Consider the following 13,999-nt stretch of genomic DNA (forward strand, 5'->3'; position numbering starts at 1 on the left):
ACAGGCAGGAGAATTGCATAAACTTATGTGGCAGAGGATGTAGTGACTGAGATTATGCCACTACACTGCAGCCAGCCTAGGTGACAGAGAAAGACTCCATTTAAAAAAAAAAAGAAGATAGGGTAGAAGTTACCAGGAGCTAGGGGAAGAAAATTGGAGTTATTAAAGGGCACAAAAAGGAGATGCTGACTGGGGTGACGAAAAGGTTTTGAAAGTAGTAACGTTGGTTGCACAATGTGTAAATGTAATAAATGCCGCTGAATTGTAGACTTAAAAAGTTAAAATGACAAATTTTATGTTGCATGTATTTTACCAAACTAAAGAAATGTATTAGTGAACTGCATTAAAAACAGGACAATAAAACCAAGAATAATAATTACATTAAAAAGCCTCTCTGGCTATCCATATATCAGACAAATTTCAAAAAGGTTTACTAGAGGAATGTCAAAAGGAAAAAGAGTTATAAAATATTTGAGCCCACTCCTTGTTGTTACCTTAGAGATAAAAGAAAAATAAGAAAAAGCCAATTTTTTCTCCATTTGTTCTATATTCACACCAAATGAAGACATTTATAGAAGCAGAAAGACAGGCAGTATGAATGTAAAACAGGGTTCTACATCTATTCACACTTTCCAACATTTGTAAGCACTTAAATTTCAATTATAATATAAACTTCTTTTAATTAAGACTACATTTAATACTTAACAAAATGAATGTGTCAAAACAAGTCAATACAGGAAGGAAGACAAGACAGGGGAAAGACAGAAGAAAAAAAAAGAACTCATTTATTACCTGGAGATACTTCCTCTTTCTGTCTGACAGTGTGGTCTTTTGTGAACTTGACCCTCTGATGAGCTCTGATACATGTCTTGCAGAGCCATTCAACACACTCTACACAAAAGCCATTAGCTTCTGCGTTGTCCTCACAGCTTGTGCACACCTGACAAGAAAAGAACCACGGCACGTGAATTTCTGACATAATGAAAAGCTGGTTCTATCACCAGCTTTACACACATGATACACCAACTATACTGGGCTAAATCAGTTGTCTTCCTAACAGTGTTTGGAAATTTTAAACTGACATTGTGTGTTACATTACACACATAAGAAATTTAAATACCGTGAAGAGATAAGAATATAAGTACATTTTCTCCTTAATTCAGTATCCCAAATATTTTAGCTAGGTGTTTATTTCCCAAACATTATGCTAGGTGTGAGAATAAACAGTCAGGAAAAGCAAAGATGGTCCAGGCCTTTATGATACCTACAGTCTTGTAGATAGTGCAGGTTCAAATCACAGTTCCCTCACTTACTAGAGCTCAGTGGTCTTGGGCAGGTTACATAGAGTACTCATCTTTAGCATGAGGATATTACTGAGTAGTAGTTGTGATTATTATTACCACTTTAATAGTACAGACATTACTGAGTAGTTGTGAAGATTAAATGTGAGGCACATGCACATTATTAGAATAAGCATATCAATATATAACTGCAAACTGATCAATATATAACTACAAACTGAGAAGCACTATAAAGGAAATATATGGAAAGTAATATGAGCATATAATGAAGAATGAATCTCATTTTAGTGCAGTTGGAAGGCTGGGGAAAGCATGAGGAGAGATTACCCAGTGAAGGCTCTTACTTCTAGGAAGAGACAATAGCATGTACAAAAGTCCCAGGCAAGAAGAGCAAGAAGGTTCAAAGAACTGAAAGAAGGCAAGTGTGACTGAAGTAGTGCAATCGAGGGGAAGACTGGCAAGAAAAGCTAGGACAAGACAGACAGGGGCCAAATCAAGCAGTCACAAGGCAATTTTGGTCTTTGTCCAGAGAAATCTATTAAAAGCATTTAAGAAAATGACATGGCCAGATTTCCATTTTTATGTCACAATGGCTGCAACGTGGAGAACAAATTAGAAAAGGAGCAAGTGTTCTCTGTATAATGACAAGCTAGGAGGATTTTTCAGTGGCTTTGGTGAGGGTTGCTGGAAGTGGTATGTATATGGAGATGAGAACAGGCTTGACAGTAAACTTCTACTTCAGTGGTTGCCACAAGCCGAATTCCACATACCTGATTATGTTCATAAACCAAAATCTACCTTTTCTCTGCACTTATCATCTTGAATCTTTCTAACATCACTTGATACCACTGACTCCTGCTTCCTGGAAGCCATGTGAATTCCTTACTACCTGCCAATCCTCCTATCTCCCTGATTTTCCCTGTGGATCCTACCCTTCACCCTCTGATTCTGTAGTCTGTGTTAGATTATAGGAACGAATCTCATCTACTTCCTTAGCCTCACATCACATCTCTAAAAGGTTGTAATCTAAGGCCGGGCACGGTGGCTCACGCCTGTAATCCCAGCACTTTGGGAGGTCGAGGCGGGTGGATTACGAGGTCAAGAGATTGAGACCAACCTGGTCAACATGGTGAAACCCCGTCTCTACTAAAAATACAAAAAATCAGCTGGGCATGGTGCCGCGTGCCTGTAATCCCAGCTACTCAGGAGGCTGAGGCAGGAGAATTGCCTGAACCCAGGAGGTGGAGGTTGCAGTGAGCCGAGATTGCGCCATTGCACGCCAGCCTGGGTAACAAGAGTGAAACTCCGTCTCAAAAAAAAAAAAAAAAAAAAAAAAAAAAAAAAAGGATGCAATCTAAAATTTAATCTCCATCATAAGCTATAAAAAGAAATAAGTACTTTCTATTTACACCACTTAGGAGAGATTGCTAGTACAAAGTAAAATAAAACAGGAAGTGTGTGTGTGTGTGTGTGTGTGTGTGAGATGCTACTGCTTATTCAAGAAAGATGGTGATATGGTTTGGATCTGTGTGCCTGCACAAATTGCTGAATTGTAATCCCCAATGTTGGAGGTAGAGCCTGCCGGGAGATGGGTGGATCATGGGGGTGGATTTCCTCCTGGTGCTGCTCTTTTGATAGTGAATTCTCTTGAGACCTGGTTAAATGTGTAGTTGCCTCCCCCCTCTTTTGCTCTTGCTCCTGCCATGTGGATGAGCCTGCTTCCTCTTTACCTACTGCCATGATTGTAAGCTGAGCAGATGCCAGTATCATGTTTCCCGTAGAGCCTGCAGAACCATGAACCAATTAAACCTTTTTTTTTTTTTTTTTTTTTTTTGAGATGGAGTCTCACTCTGTTGCCCAAACTGGAGTGCAGTGTGTGATCACAGCACCCCACAACCTCTGTCTCCCGGGTTCAAGTGATTTTCCTGCCTCAGCCTCCTGAGTAGGTGGGATTACAGGCACCCGCCATAATGCCTGGCTAATTTTTTTATTTTTAGTAGAGATGAAGTTTCTCCATGTTGGTCAAGCTGATCTCAAACTCCTGACATCATGATCCAACCACCTTGGTCTCCTAAAGTGCTGGGATTACAAGTGTGAGCCACTGCACCCAGCACCTCTTTTCTTTATAAGTTACCCAGTCTCAGATATTTCTTCATAGCAATCTGAGACTGGACTAATACAGAACATTGGTACCAAGGAGTTGGGTACAGCTATAAAGATACCTAAAAGGCTGGCCACAGTGGCTCATCCCTGTAATCCCAGCACTTTGGGAGGCCAAGGCAGGCGGATCATGAGGTCAGGAGTTCAAGACCAGCCTGACCAACATGGTGAAACCCTGTCTCTACTAAAAATACAAAAATTAGTCGGGCATAGTGATGCGTGCCTATAATCCCAACTACTCTGAAAGCTGAGGCAGGAGAATAGCTTGAACCTGGGAGGTGGAAGCTGCAGTGAGCTGAGACTGTGCCATTGCACTCCAGTCTGGGTGACAGAGCGAGGCTCCATCTCCAAAAAAAACAAAACAAAACAAAACAAAAACCAAAAAAACCAGATACCTGAAAATGTGGAAGCAGCTCTGGAACTGGGTAATGGGCAGAATTTTAAATGGTTTGGAGGGCACAGAAGAAGGCAGGAAGGTGAGGGAAATTTTGGAACTTCCTAGAGATTTGGCAAATTGTTGTGACCAAAATACTTACAGTAATATGGACAATGAAGTCTAGGTTGAGGAGTCTCAGATGGAAATAAACTTATTGGGAAATGGAGCAAAGGTCACTTTTGTTTTACCTTGGCAAAGAGCTTGGCTGGACTGTGCCCCTGCTCTAGGGATCTGTGGAACTCTGAATTTGACAGATGATTTATATCTGGTAGATGAAATTTCTAAGCAGCAAAGTGTTCAAGATGTGATCTAGCTGCTTCTAACAACCTATGCTCACATGCATGAGCAAAGAAATGAACTAAAGTTGCAACTTAAATATTTCAAAGGGAAGCAGAGCATAAAAGTTTGGAAAATTTGCAGCCTGGTCATGTAATAGAAAAGAAAAGCCCATCTTTAGGGGAGGAATTCAAGCAGGCTGCAGAAATTGGGGATAGGGGAAGGACTTGAAGGCATTTCAGAGACATTCTAAGCAGCCACTCCTGTGACAGGCCCAGAGGACGAAGAGGATTGAATGGTTTTATGGGCCAGGCCAGTCCAGGCTCAGAACACTGCCCGCTGTGTCCCAGCCTCTCTAGCTCCAGCCATGGCTCAAAGACGGCCAGATACAGCTCACACTGCCGCTTCACAGGGTGCAAGGCATTAAGTCTTGGCAGCTTCCACGTGCGGTTAAGCCTGCAGGTACACAGAACGCAACAGTTGACACTTGGGAACCTCTGCCTAGATTTCAGAGGATTTATAGGAAAGCCTGCATGGATGTCCAAGCAGAAGACTGCTGCAGGGGCAGAGACTTTGCGGAGAACATCTACTTGGGCAACGAAGAGGAGATAGGTGGGGCGGGAGTACCCACACAGAGTCCCCACTGGGGCCCTCCCAAATGGAGCTGGGAGGAAAGTGCCACTGTCCTCCAAACCCCAGAATGGTAGATCCACCAGCAGCTTGCACTTTCAGCCTGGAAACGTCACAGGCACCCAAGAGAGTAGCTCATGAGAGCAGCTACGGGAGCTGAACCTGCAAAGCCACAGGAGTAGGTACAGCTGCCCAAGGCTCTGGGAGGCCACCCCTTGTACCAGTGGGTCCTGGATGAGAAATGTGAAATTAAAGGAGATTATTTTGGAGCCTTAAGGTTTAATGACTGCTGCTGGGTTTTGGACTTGAGCAAGGCCCACAGCCCCTTTCTTTTGGCCAATTTCTCCATTTTGGAATGGGAGTATTTACCCAATGCCTGTACCCACATTGTATCTTGAAAGTAACTAACACGATTTTGACTTTACAGGGTCATAGGCAGAAGGGACTTGCCTTGTCCTTCTAATCTCAAATGTGAGACTTTGGACTTTCGAGTTAATGCTAAAATGGTTAAGACTCTGAGGAACTTTTGGAAAGGCATGATTGTGTTTTGAAAGGTGAGAAGGACATTAGATTTGGGAGGAACCGGGGTGGAACAATATGGTTTGGATCTGTGTCCCTGACCAAATTTCATGTAGAACTGCAATCCCCAATGTTGGAGGCAGGACCTGATGGGAGGTGACTGGATCATGTGGGTGGATTTCCCCCTTGGTGCTGTTCTCATGATGAGTTAACATGAGATGTGTTCATTTAAAACTATGTGGCACAGCCGGATGCAGTGGCCCATGCCTATAATCCCAGCACTTTGGGAGACCGAGGTGGGTGGATCACCTGAGGTCAGGAGCTCGAGACCAGCCTGGCTAACACGGTAAAACCCTGTTTCTACTAAAAATACAAAAAAAAATTAGCCAGATTTGGTGGTGCAGGCTTGTAATCCCAGCTACTCAGGAGGCTAAGGTAGGAGAATTGCTTGAACCTGGGAGGTGGAGGTTGCAGTGACCTGAGATTGCGCCATTGCACTCCAGCTTTGACAACAAGAACAAAACTCCATCTAAAAAAAAAAAAAAAGAAAGAAAGAAAAGAAAAAGAAAAAAGTGTGTGGCACCTCCAACCCTCTCTTTTTGCTCCTGCTCTGGCCACATGTGACATGAACCTGCTGCCCCTCTTCGCCTTCTACCATAATTCTAAGTTTCCTGAGGCCTCCCCAGAAGCTGAGCAGATGCCAGCATCATGCTTTCTTTATAAATTACCCAGTCTCAGGTACTTCTTTATAGCAATGCCAAAACAGATTAATACAGATGGGATGGAGTGGGATAACTTGTTTTTAAATTGTATATTAACATAATATTTAAAAAGGAAGGATAAACCATAAAGGACATTTAAATAGTTACCTGTAAGGTTGGAAAGAAATAAGGTAGATGGGTAGACAAAACAGGGATGAAGTTTATCGATTTTACTTTCAAACAACATGAATGTTTTATATGTAGTTATTTAAAATTAAAAAAATTTAAATTCCTAAATGACAAAGGCAAAATTTAATAAACGAACCTGCCTAATCAAGTGAGTGGCTTAACCGCACAGAGAAGATTTATTTATTTCAGGTCAACTTTAAAACATGATTTGATAGGTTGGGCGCAGTCGCTCACCCCTGTAAGCCTAGCACTTTGGGAAGCCGAGGCAGGTGAACTGCCTGAACTCAGGAGTTCAAGACCAGCCCAGGCAACACAGTGAAACCCCATCTCTACTAAAATACAAAAAAATTAGCTGGGGGTGGCGGCATGTGCCTGTAGTCCCAGTTACTCAAGAGGCTGAGGCAGGAGAATTGCTTGAATCCTGGAGGTGTAGGTTGCAGTAAGCCAAGACTGTGCCACTGCACTCCAGCTGGGGTGACTCCGTCTCTCCAAAAAAATATATATATATATTTTTTTAATTTAATAACTGCTGTCTTTCTTGCTGTTTTGATACACTCTACAACTTCTATTTTCAGCTCCAACACCACTCTACTATAAACTCTTAATCTGCAAGCCACATTTACGCTTTACAAGCTGGTTTCACATTTTTATCTAACAATGGATAGTGCTGCAGGAAGAACATAATGCCAGAAGAAGGCAGTTGATTCTCATAGTTAGCTTCCTCTTTTCTTCCTATCTGCATGCAATTTCTGTGAGCATCACTCCAATTAATGCTGCTTCATTCCAGCTGCAGGAGTTCCTTCCTACAATGAGCTAGCTCTGGTTTCCAGTTTTTCCAATATTTGTAGAACCAGCTTTACTATAATCCACTTCAGAAATGCCAGCACCAATACTTCTGCCTGTCAGAAGTCTGAGTCCCAAGCCAAACACCAAGACCCCATCACCAGCCAAGTTGCACTTCCTGAGCTTTAAGTTCCACGAGGCCCTTCCTGAGCTTTACCTTTTAATAATTCCAGCCTAGCCAGGTGCGGTGGCTCAAGCCTGTAATCCCAGCACTTTGGGAGGCCGAGGTGGGTGGATCACGAGGTCAAGAGATCAAGACCATCCTGGTCAACATGGTGAAACCCCATCTCTACTAAAAATACAAAAAATTAGCTGGGCATGGTGGCGCGTGCCTGTAATCCCAGCTACTCAGGAGGCTGAGGCAGGAGAATTGCCTGAACCCAGGAGGCGGAGGTTGCAGTGAGCCGAGATCGCGCCATTGCACTCCAGCCTGGGTAACAAGAGCGAAACTCCGTCTCAAAAAAATAAAAATAATAATTCCAGCCTTTTGCATTTGTTCCCTCAGGTGCTTCTCAAAGTTGCTACCTCTGTGATACTTTAAGAATTGTATTTGTGTCGTTTCAGAAAACCTTGTACCTAGTTTACAATTCCTTATTTTACTTTATTGATACGGAGTCTCCTTCTGTTGTCCAGACTGGAGTGCAGTGGCACGATCCTGGCTCATTGCAACCTCCACCTGCCGCGTTCAAGCAATTCTCCTTCCTCAGCCTCACGAGTAGCTGGGATTACAGGCATGTGCCACTATGACCAGGTAATTTTTGTATTTTTAGTAGAGATGGGGTTTCACCGTATCGGCCAGGCTGGTCTTGAACTCCTGACCTTGTGATCTGCCTGCCTCAGTCTCCAAAAGTGCTGGGATTACAGGCATAAGCCACTGTGCCCAGCCTTTTAATTCTTAAAGAATTAAAATGATTCTTGGGGGCTGAAGGTTAGCAGACGAAGTGATCCTGTCACACAAACAAATTTACTACTCGGACAAATACAACGACGAGGAGTTTGAGTATCAGCGTGTCATGCTGCCCAAGGACATAGCCAAGCTGGTCCCTAAAACCCATTTGATGTCTGAATATGAATGGAGGAATCTTGGCGTTCAACAGAGTCAGGGTTGGGTCCATTATAATCCATGAACCAGAACCTCACATCTTACTGTTCAGGTGCCCACTACCCAATAAGCCGAAGAAAGGAAGCTGGCAAGCCACTTTTCAGCCCCAAGTTTTACATAGCTGTCCTTTCCTAACATCTTTCTGATGACATTATTGTGTTGCCTTCTTGTTTCTCATTTTGATATTTAAAAGATGTTCAATATGCCATTTGAATCAGCTGGTAACTGCTTTGCTTCTTGAGTAGAGCCAACACCACCATAGCCCAGCCTGATGAGTGCTCTGTGGACTCACAGCCTCAGTTGAGTGTGACCCCAGAAGCCACAGTGTGCTGTGTATCCAGAACACACTTGGCAGATGGAGGAAGCATCTGAGATTAAGACCATGGCTGTTACAGGAATCGTGCAAAATTGTTTTTGTTTTTTTCTGCTGGGTGTTGTATGTATGGTGACTTGTGGATTTATGTTTCAATGTACTGGAAACTTTCCATTTTATTCAAGAAATTTGTTCATTTTATAAACCTTGACTAAAGACGAAGTTTTTATAATCTAAAAAAAAAAAAAAGATTCTTGATTGACCCAGATTACATATTATACATGTAATAAATACTATGCATATACTATATATTACATACATATATATGTATATGCATATATACACATTTGTGTACCATATACACATTTGTGTACACGTGTATATATACACATATATACACACACACATTTGTGTATTTGTGTGTGTGTGTGTGTGTGTGTGTGTTTTGTTTTTTTTTTTTGAGATGGAGTCTCACTCTGTTGCCCAGGATGGAGAGCAGTGACACAATCTAGGCTCACTGCAACCTCTACCTCCTAGGTTCATGTGATTCTCCTCCCTCAGCCCCGGAGCAGCTGGGACCACAAGCGTGCATCAACATGCCTGGCTAATTTTTGCGTTTTTAATAAAGACAGGGTTTCACCATGTCGGCCAGGCTGGTTAAGAACTCCTGAAGTGATCTGCCCACCTCGGCCTCCCAAAGTGCTGGGATAACAGGCGTAAGCCACCGTGCCCGGTCATACTACATATATATTATACACAAATATAAACTTTTTTCCTAAAGAAAATAAATTACATCAGTGCAATTAATAACCAACAATTCTGCTGGGTGCAGTGGCTCACACCTGTAATCCCAGCATTTTGGGAGGCTGAGGAGGGCGGATAATTTGTGATTAGGAGTTCGAGACCAGCCTGGCTAACATGGTAAAAACCTGCCTGTACTAAAAATACAAAAATTAGCCAGGCATGGAGGTGGCCACCTGTGATTCCAACTACTAGGGAGGCTGAGGTTACAGTGAGCCAAGATGAAGCCACTACACTCCAACCTGGGTGACAGTGGGGGAAAAAAAAAATAAACCAACCTTTCTAGTATAGAAGAGATACAAATATAAAATCAAAAAAGCAAAATTCCATGATTCTAAATTTGACTTTAAAATATCAATATATACTTATGTTTGACTTTATAAATAAAGACTGTTAGGCCCTGAAGGCCTAAGTAGGTGACTAACTCAGCGATGATGAGCACCCACCATACCATACTGTGGTCTCCAAACATCATTTCCCACAAAAAGGAATCAAAGCACCTAGGAGAAATGGCTGCTTCAAGGTCTAGAACAGAAAATGTCAGAAAAAGAAACAAGGGAGATAGTAATGACTACTGCAGACTCAAACAGAGGGATACACACACACGCACACACACACGCACGCACACACACACACACACACACACACACACAATCTCTCTCTCCCCCCCCAGAGCCCCCAATTAGTCACTTTCCGAAGAATGCTAAGAAATTAACTCACCGCTCTAAAAACTGGCAACTAGACAGAAGGAATCAAAATCTAAAAACCGGCAACTAGACAGAAGGAATCAAAATTGAACTTACCTTTCCTGGATGAACTATAGTTCAGAGTAATCAAAAAATTGAAGGAAGCTTTTGTTTTCTATTCCAGTTATGAAATAAAGAGGAGTAACAGAATAAAAATGTCACTATTTTTCAAAACCCTAATGAAACATATGGGATCTTGGCAGTGATCATCAATGGCCATTAACATCATAAAAAGAAAGACAAACCCAGACACCATATGCCTCCTGATGTGGACATACAGATCAAAGTATTCTTACCCTTTTCCTCTAACGGAACCAGAATCTAAACAAGCCACTGTATTTTCATTCAAAATTTCCCAAAATATAGAATCAGAATGTTATATGACTTTATGGAAATTATCAGCAAAATTCATAATAAAACTAACTCTATTGAACATGCAACCCAGTTTATGCAACAAAAATGTTAAACAGGAAGAAAAGAAAAGCAAGAGAAGAAAAGGGGTAACTTGAGATTAATTAAAAGATAGGTTTGAGACAAATCAACCAAATGTACTGTGTAGGCCTTGTTAGATTCTTATAGAAACAAACCATTGTTTTAAAAAAAAAAATCTATAATAATTAGAGCCATTTGATTACTGCTTAGATATTTGGTAATATTAAAAGATCACTAAGCATTAAATTTTTTTTTTTTTTTTTTTTTTTTTGGAGATAGGGTCTCACTCTGTCACTCAGGCTGGAGTGCAGTGGCATGATTATGGCTCACTGCAGCCTCCATCTCCTTGAGCACAGGTGATCCTCCAGCCTCGCCTCCTAACTAGCTGGGACTACAGGTGCACACCACCACCACCACGCCTATATGCTTGCTTTTCTTTCTTGTTTATTCATCCATTCATTCATTCAGACAGGGTTTCACCATGTTGCCCAGGCTGGTTCTTTTATTTTTTATATAGGAAATTGACATGTTCTTGTTGGTTATGTTTACAGAAAAAAAATACGACTGGACGTGGTGGCTCACACCTGTAATCCAAGCACTTTGGGAGGCCGAGGCGGGTGAATTACGAGGTCGAGAGATCGAGACCATCCTGGTCAACATGGTGAAACCCCGTCTCTACTAAAAATACAAAGCACCTAGGAGAAATGGCTGCTTCAAGGTCTAGAACAGAAAATGTCAGAAAAAGAAACAAGGGAGAGAAGAAAGAAAGAAATGTAATGGTTATTGGCTATTTAGTATATGCCAGACACACTACACACACACGTGATTTCCTGAAGCCCTCTCAAAAATCAAATGAGGTATGTATTTTTTTTTTTGAGACGGAGTTTCGCTCTTGTTACCCAGGCTGGAGTCCAGTGGCACGATCTCGGCTCACCGCAACCTCCGCCTTCTGGGTTCAAGCAATTCTCCTGCCTCAGCCTCCTGAGTAGCTGGGATTACAGGCATGTGCCACCATGCCCAGTTAATATTTTGTTGTTCTTGTTGTTGTAGAGACAGGGTCTCACGCTGTTGCCCAGTCTGAAATGCAGTGATGTAGTCATAGCTCACTGCAGTCTTCAACTCCTGGGCTCCAGTGATTCTTATACCTTAGCCTCCTGAGTCACTGGAACTTCAAGCTCACGCTGCCATGCCCAGCTAACTAATGTGTCATTTGGTAGCATTGTCCAAGGTTTTGGATTTAGAGATCCAGTGGTGTTTTTCTTTTCTTTCAGGATGGTCTCGATCTCTTGACCTTGTGATCTACCCGCCTCAGCCTCCCAAAGTGCTGGGATTACAGGCTTGAGCCACCACGCCCAGCCTCTTTCTGACTTCTATAACCTATATATAAAACATTTCTGTTGGCTTCTTAAATCTAGATGTCAGATCTATCATGCATAATCTATAGTGCTCCAGTGGGGATTAGCCATGTTGAGATTAATTCTACAGCTTGTGTTAAGTATAGTGTATCAGTCTGCTTTACTGAAGTACATACCAAAATATTTACAGATGAGGCTGGGCACAGTGGCTTACACCTGTAATCCCAGCACTTTGGGAGGCTGAGGTGAGTGGATCACCTGAGGTCTGGAGTTCGTGACCAGTTTGGGCAACATGGTGAAACCCTGTCTCTACTAAAAATACAAAAATTAGCCAGGTGTGGTGGTGGGAGCCTGTAATCCCAGCTACTTAGGAGGCTAAGGCAAAAGAATCACTTCAACCCAGGATGCAGAGGTTGCAGTGAGCCCAAGACCTCGCCATTGCACTCCAGCCTGGGCAACAAGAGCAAAACTCCAATCTCAAAAAGAAAAGGCCGGGCGCAGTGGCTCACGCCTGTAATCCCAGCACTTTGGGAGGCCGAGGCGGGTGGATCACGAGGTCAGGAGATGGAGACCATCCCGGTCAACATGGTGAAACCCCGTCTCTACTAAAAATACAAAAAATTAGCTGCGCATGGTGGCTCATGCCTGTAATCCCAGCTACTCAGGAGGCTGAGGCAGAGAATTGCCTGAACCCAGGAGGCGGAGGTTGCGGTGAGCCGAGATCGCGCCATTGCACTCCAGCCTGGGTAACAAGAGCGAAACTCCGTCTCAAAAAAAGAAAACAAAAAAAGTTAGAGATGAAATTATAATAATGGCTGGAATTAACGTCAATGTAAACTACTGGCTGGGGATGCAGTATCAGGGTATGCACAAAACAAGAGTTGATGACTACTGATCTAAATGACGGGTCTATGGGAGTTTGTTATGTCAATTGTTTCTTTGGTAACGCTTGAAATTATCTACAACGAAGATAGAAGTTTTAAAACTTTTCAGCCGGGCGCGGTGGCTCAAGCCTGTAATCCTAGCACTTTGGGAGGCCGAGGCGGGTGGATCATGAGGTCGAGAGATCGAGACCATCCTGGTCAACATGGTGAAACCCTGTCTCTACTAAAAATACAAAAAAGAAAATTAGCTGGGCATGGTGGCGCGTGCCGGTAATCCCAGCTACTCAGGAAGCTGAGGCAGGAGAATTGCCTGAACCCAGGAGGCGGAGGTTGAGGTGAGCCAAGATTGCGCCATTGCACTCCAGCCTGGGTAACAAGAGCGAAACTCCGTCTCAAAAAAAAAAAAAAAAAACTTTTCAAAATCACCAGCTATGAACTCCCTTCAGAGCTCCACTCTAACCATGGATGACACCTCTACTTTACAATCTCATAGGCAACGCAAACTCAATCACATCAAAAACCAACTTATTGCCTCGACCTACCTCCCACCCTCTTTATCATGATCTCTGTGAAAGGCACCATCCAGGCAGTAAAACATCCCTCAGCTTCCACACCCAGTCAGAATTATCAAGTTCTCTGTGGAAGGTAACTTCCTTTCCTTATTGTTACCATGCTAATTCAGCTCTCACTACCTCTTGCTAAGTACTGCCTGGTTCCAATCAATCCTCCATATAACCTCTCCAGTCTCCATCCTCACCAAATGCCTCCAGCAGCACCCTATTCTCATACCAGATTTCATACCCCAAACCCATGCAAGCCCAGTATCAACATATAGTATGTATATTGGACTTCATCTCTAGTTTAACTTCTTCTTACTATGTTTCTGTTACAGAAGCAGACTAAATAAAAATAAATGTACTGACAACTAACTGATCATATGGAGGTATAAAGCAGCCTCTTAAACTTGTCCTCTGGATTAGAATCCCTTTAACTTTCATATCCTGTTATCATTTCATGTCATATAAATATTCTATCTGGTTGACATTTATTTATGCTACTTTACATTTGAGGATTACTTATGCTACTGTATTTATGAGTTTTCTGGATTAAGCATGCACATATACTACTATGAATCTAATAAACAGTATAGCTACTACAATCACATGTAAAGCAAAGTGACATGACACAATGGAAGACAGAAACAAAATCATTTGTATTCAAAAGAGAACTTTCAGAGGACTTAAGTGCCCAACGCAGTAGCCCACATAAATAATTATGTTTCTTTCTTTAAGGGTGGTTTCACAATTACAC

General features: G+C 42.4%; 1 protein-coding gene and 1 pseudogene across 2 annotated transcripts in view; one reads left to right on the top strand and one right to left on the bottom strand.

The window, feature by feature from the left end:
- The window catches only part of LOC101043963 (transcription intermediary factor 1-alpha), a 128,952-nt gene that overhangs the window by 59,623 nt on the left and 55,330 nt on the right, over positions 1 to 13,999 (bottom strand). For both annotated transcript variants that reach the window (XM_074379023.1, XM_039472890.2), the window contains exon 3: positions 793 to 940. In XM_074379023.1, the coding sequence (XP_074235124.1) occupies positions 793 to 940 (148 nt within the window). The remainder of the gene's footprint in view (positions 1 to 792; positions 941 to 13,999) is intronic.
- LOC120365352 (cyclin-dependent kinases regulatory subunit 1 pseudogene) lies at positions 4,707 to 8,303 on the top strand (annotated as a pseudogene).

The sequence above is a fragment of the Saimiri boliviensis genome, chromosome 10 (genome assembly GCF_048565385.1).
Source record: "Saimiri boliviensis isolate mSaiBol1 chromosome 10, mSaiBol1.pri, whole genome shotgun sequence".
NCBI lineage: Eukaryota > Metazoa > Chordata > Mammalia > Primates > Cebidae > Saimiri > Saimiri boliviensis.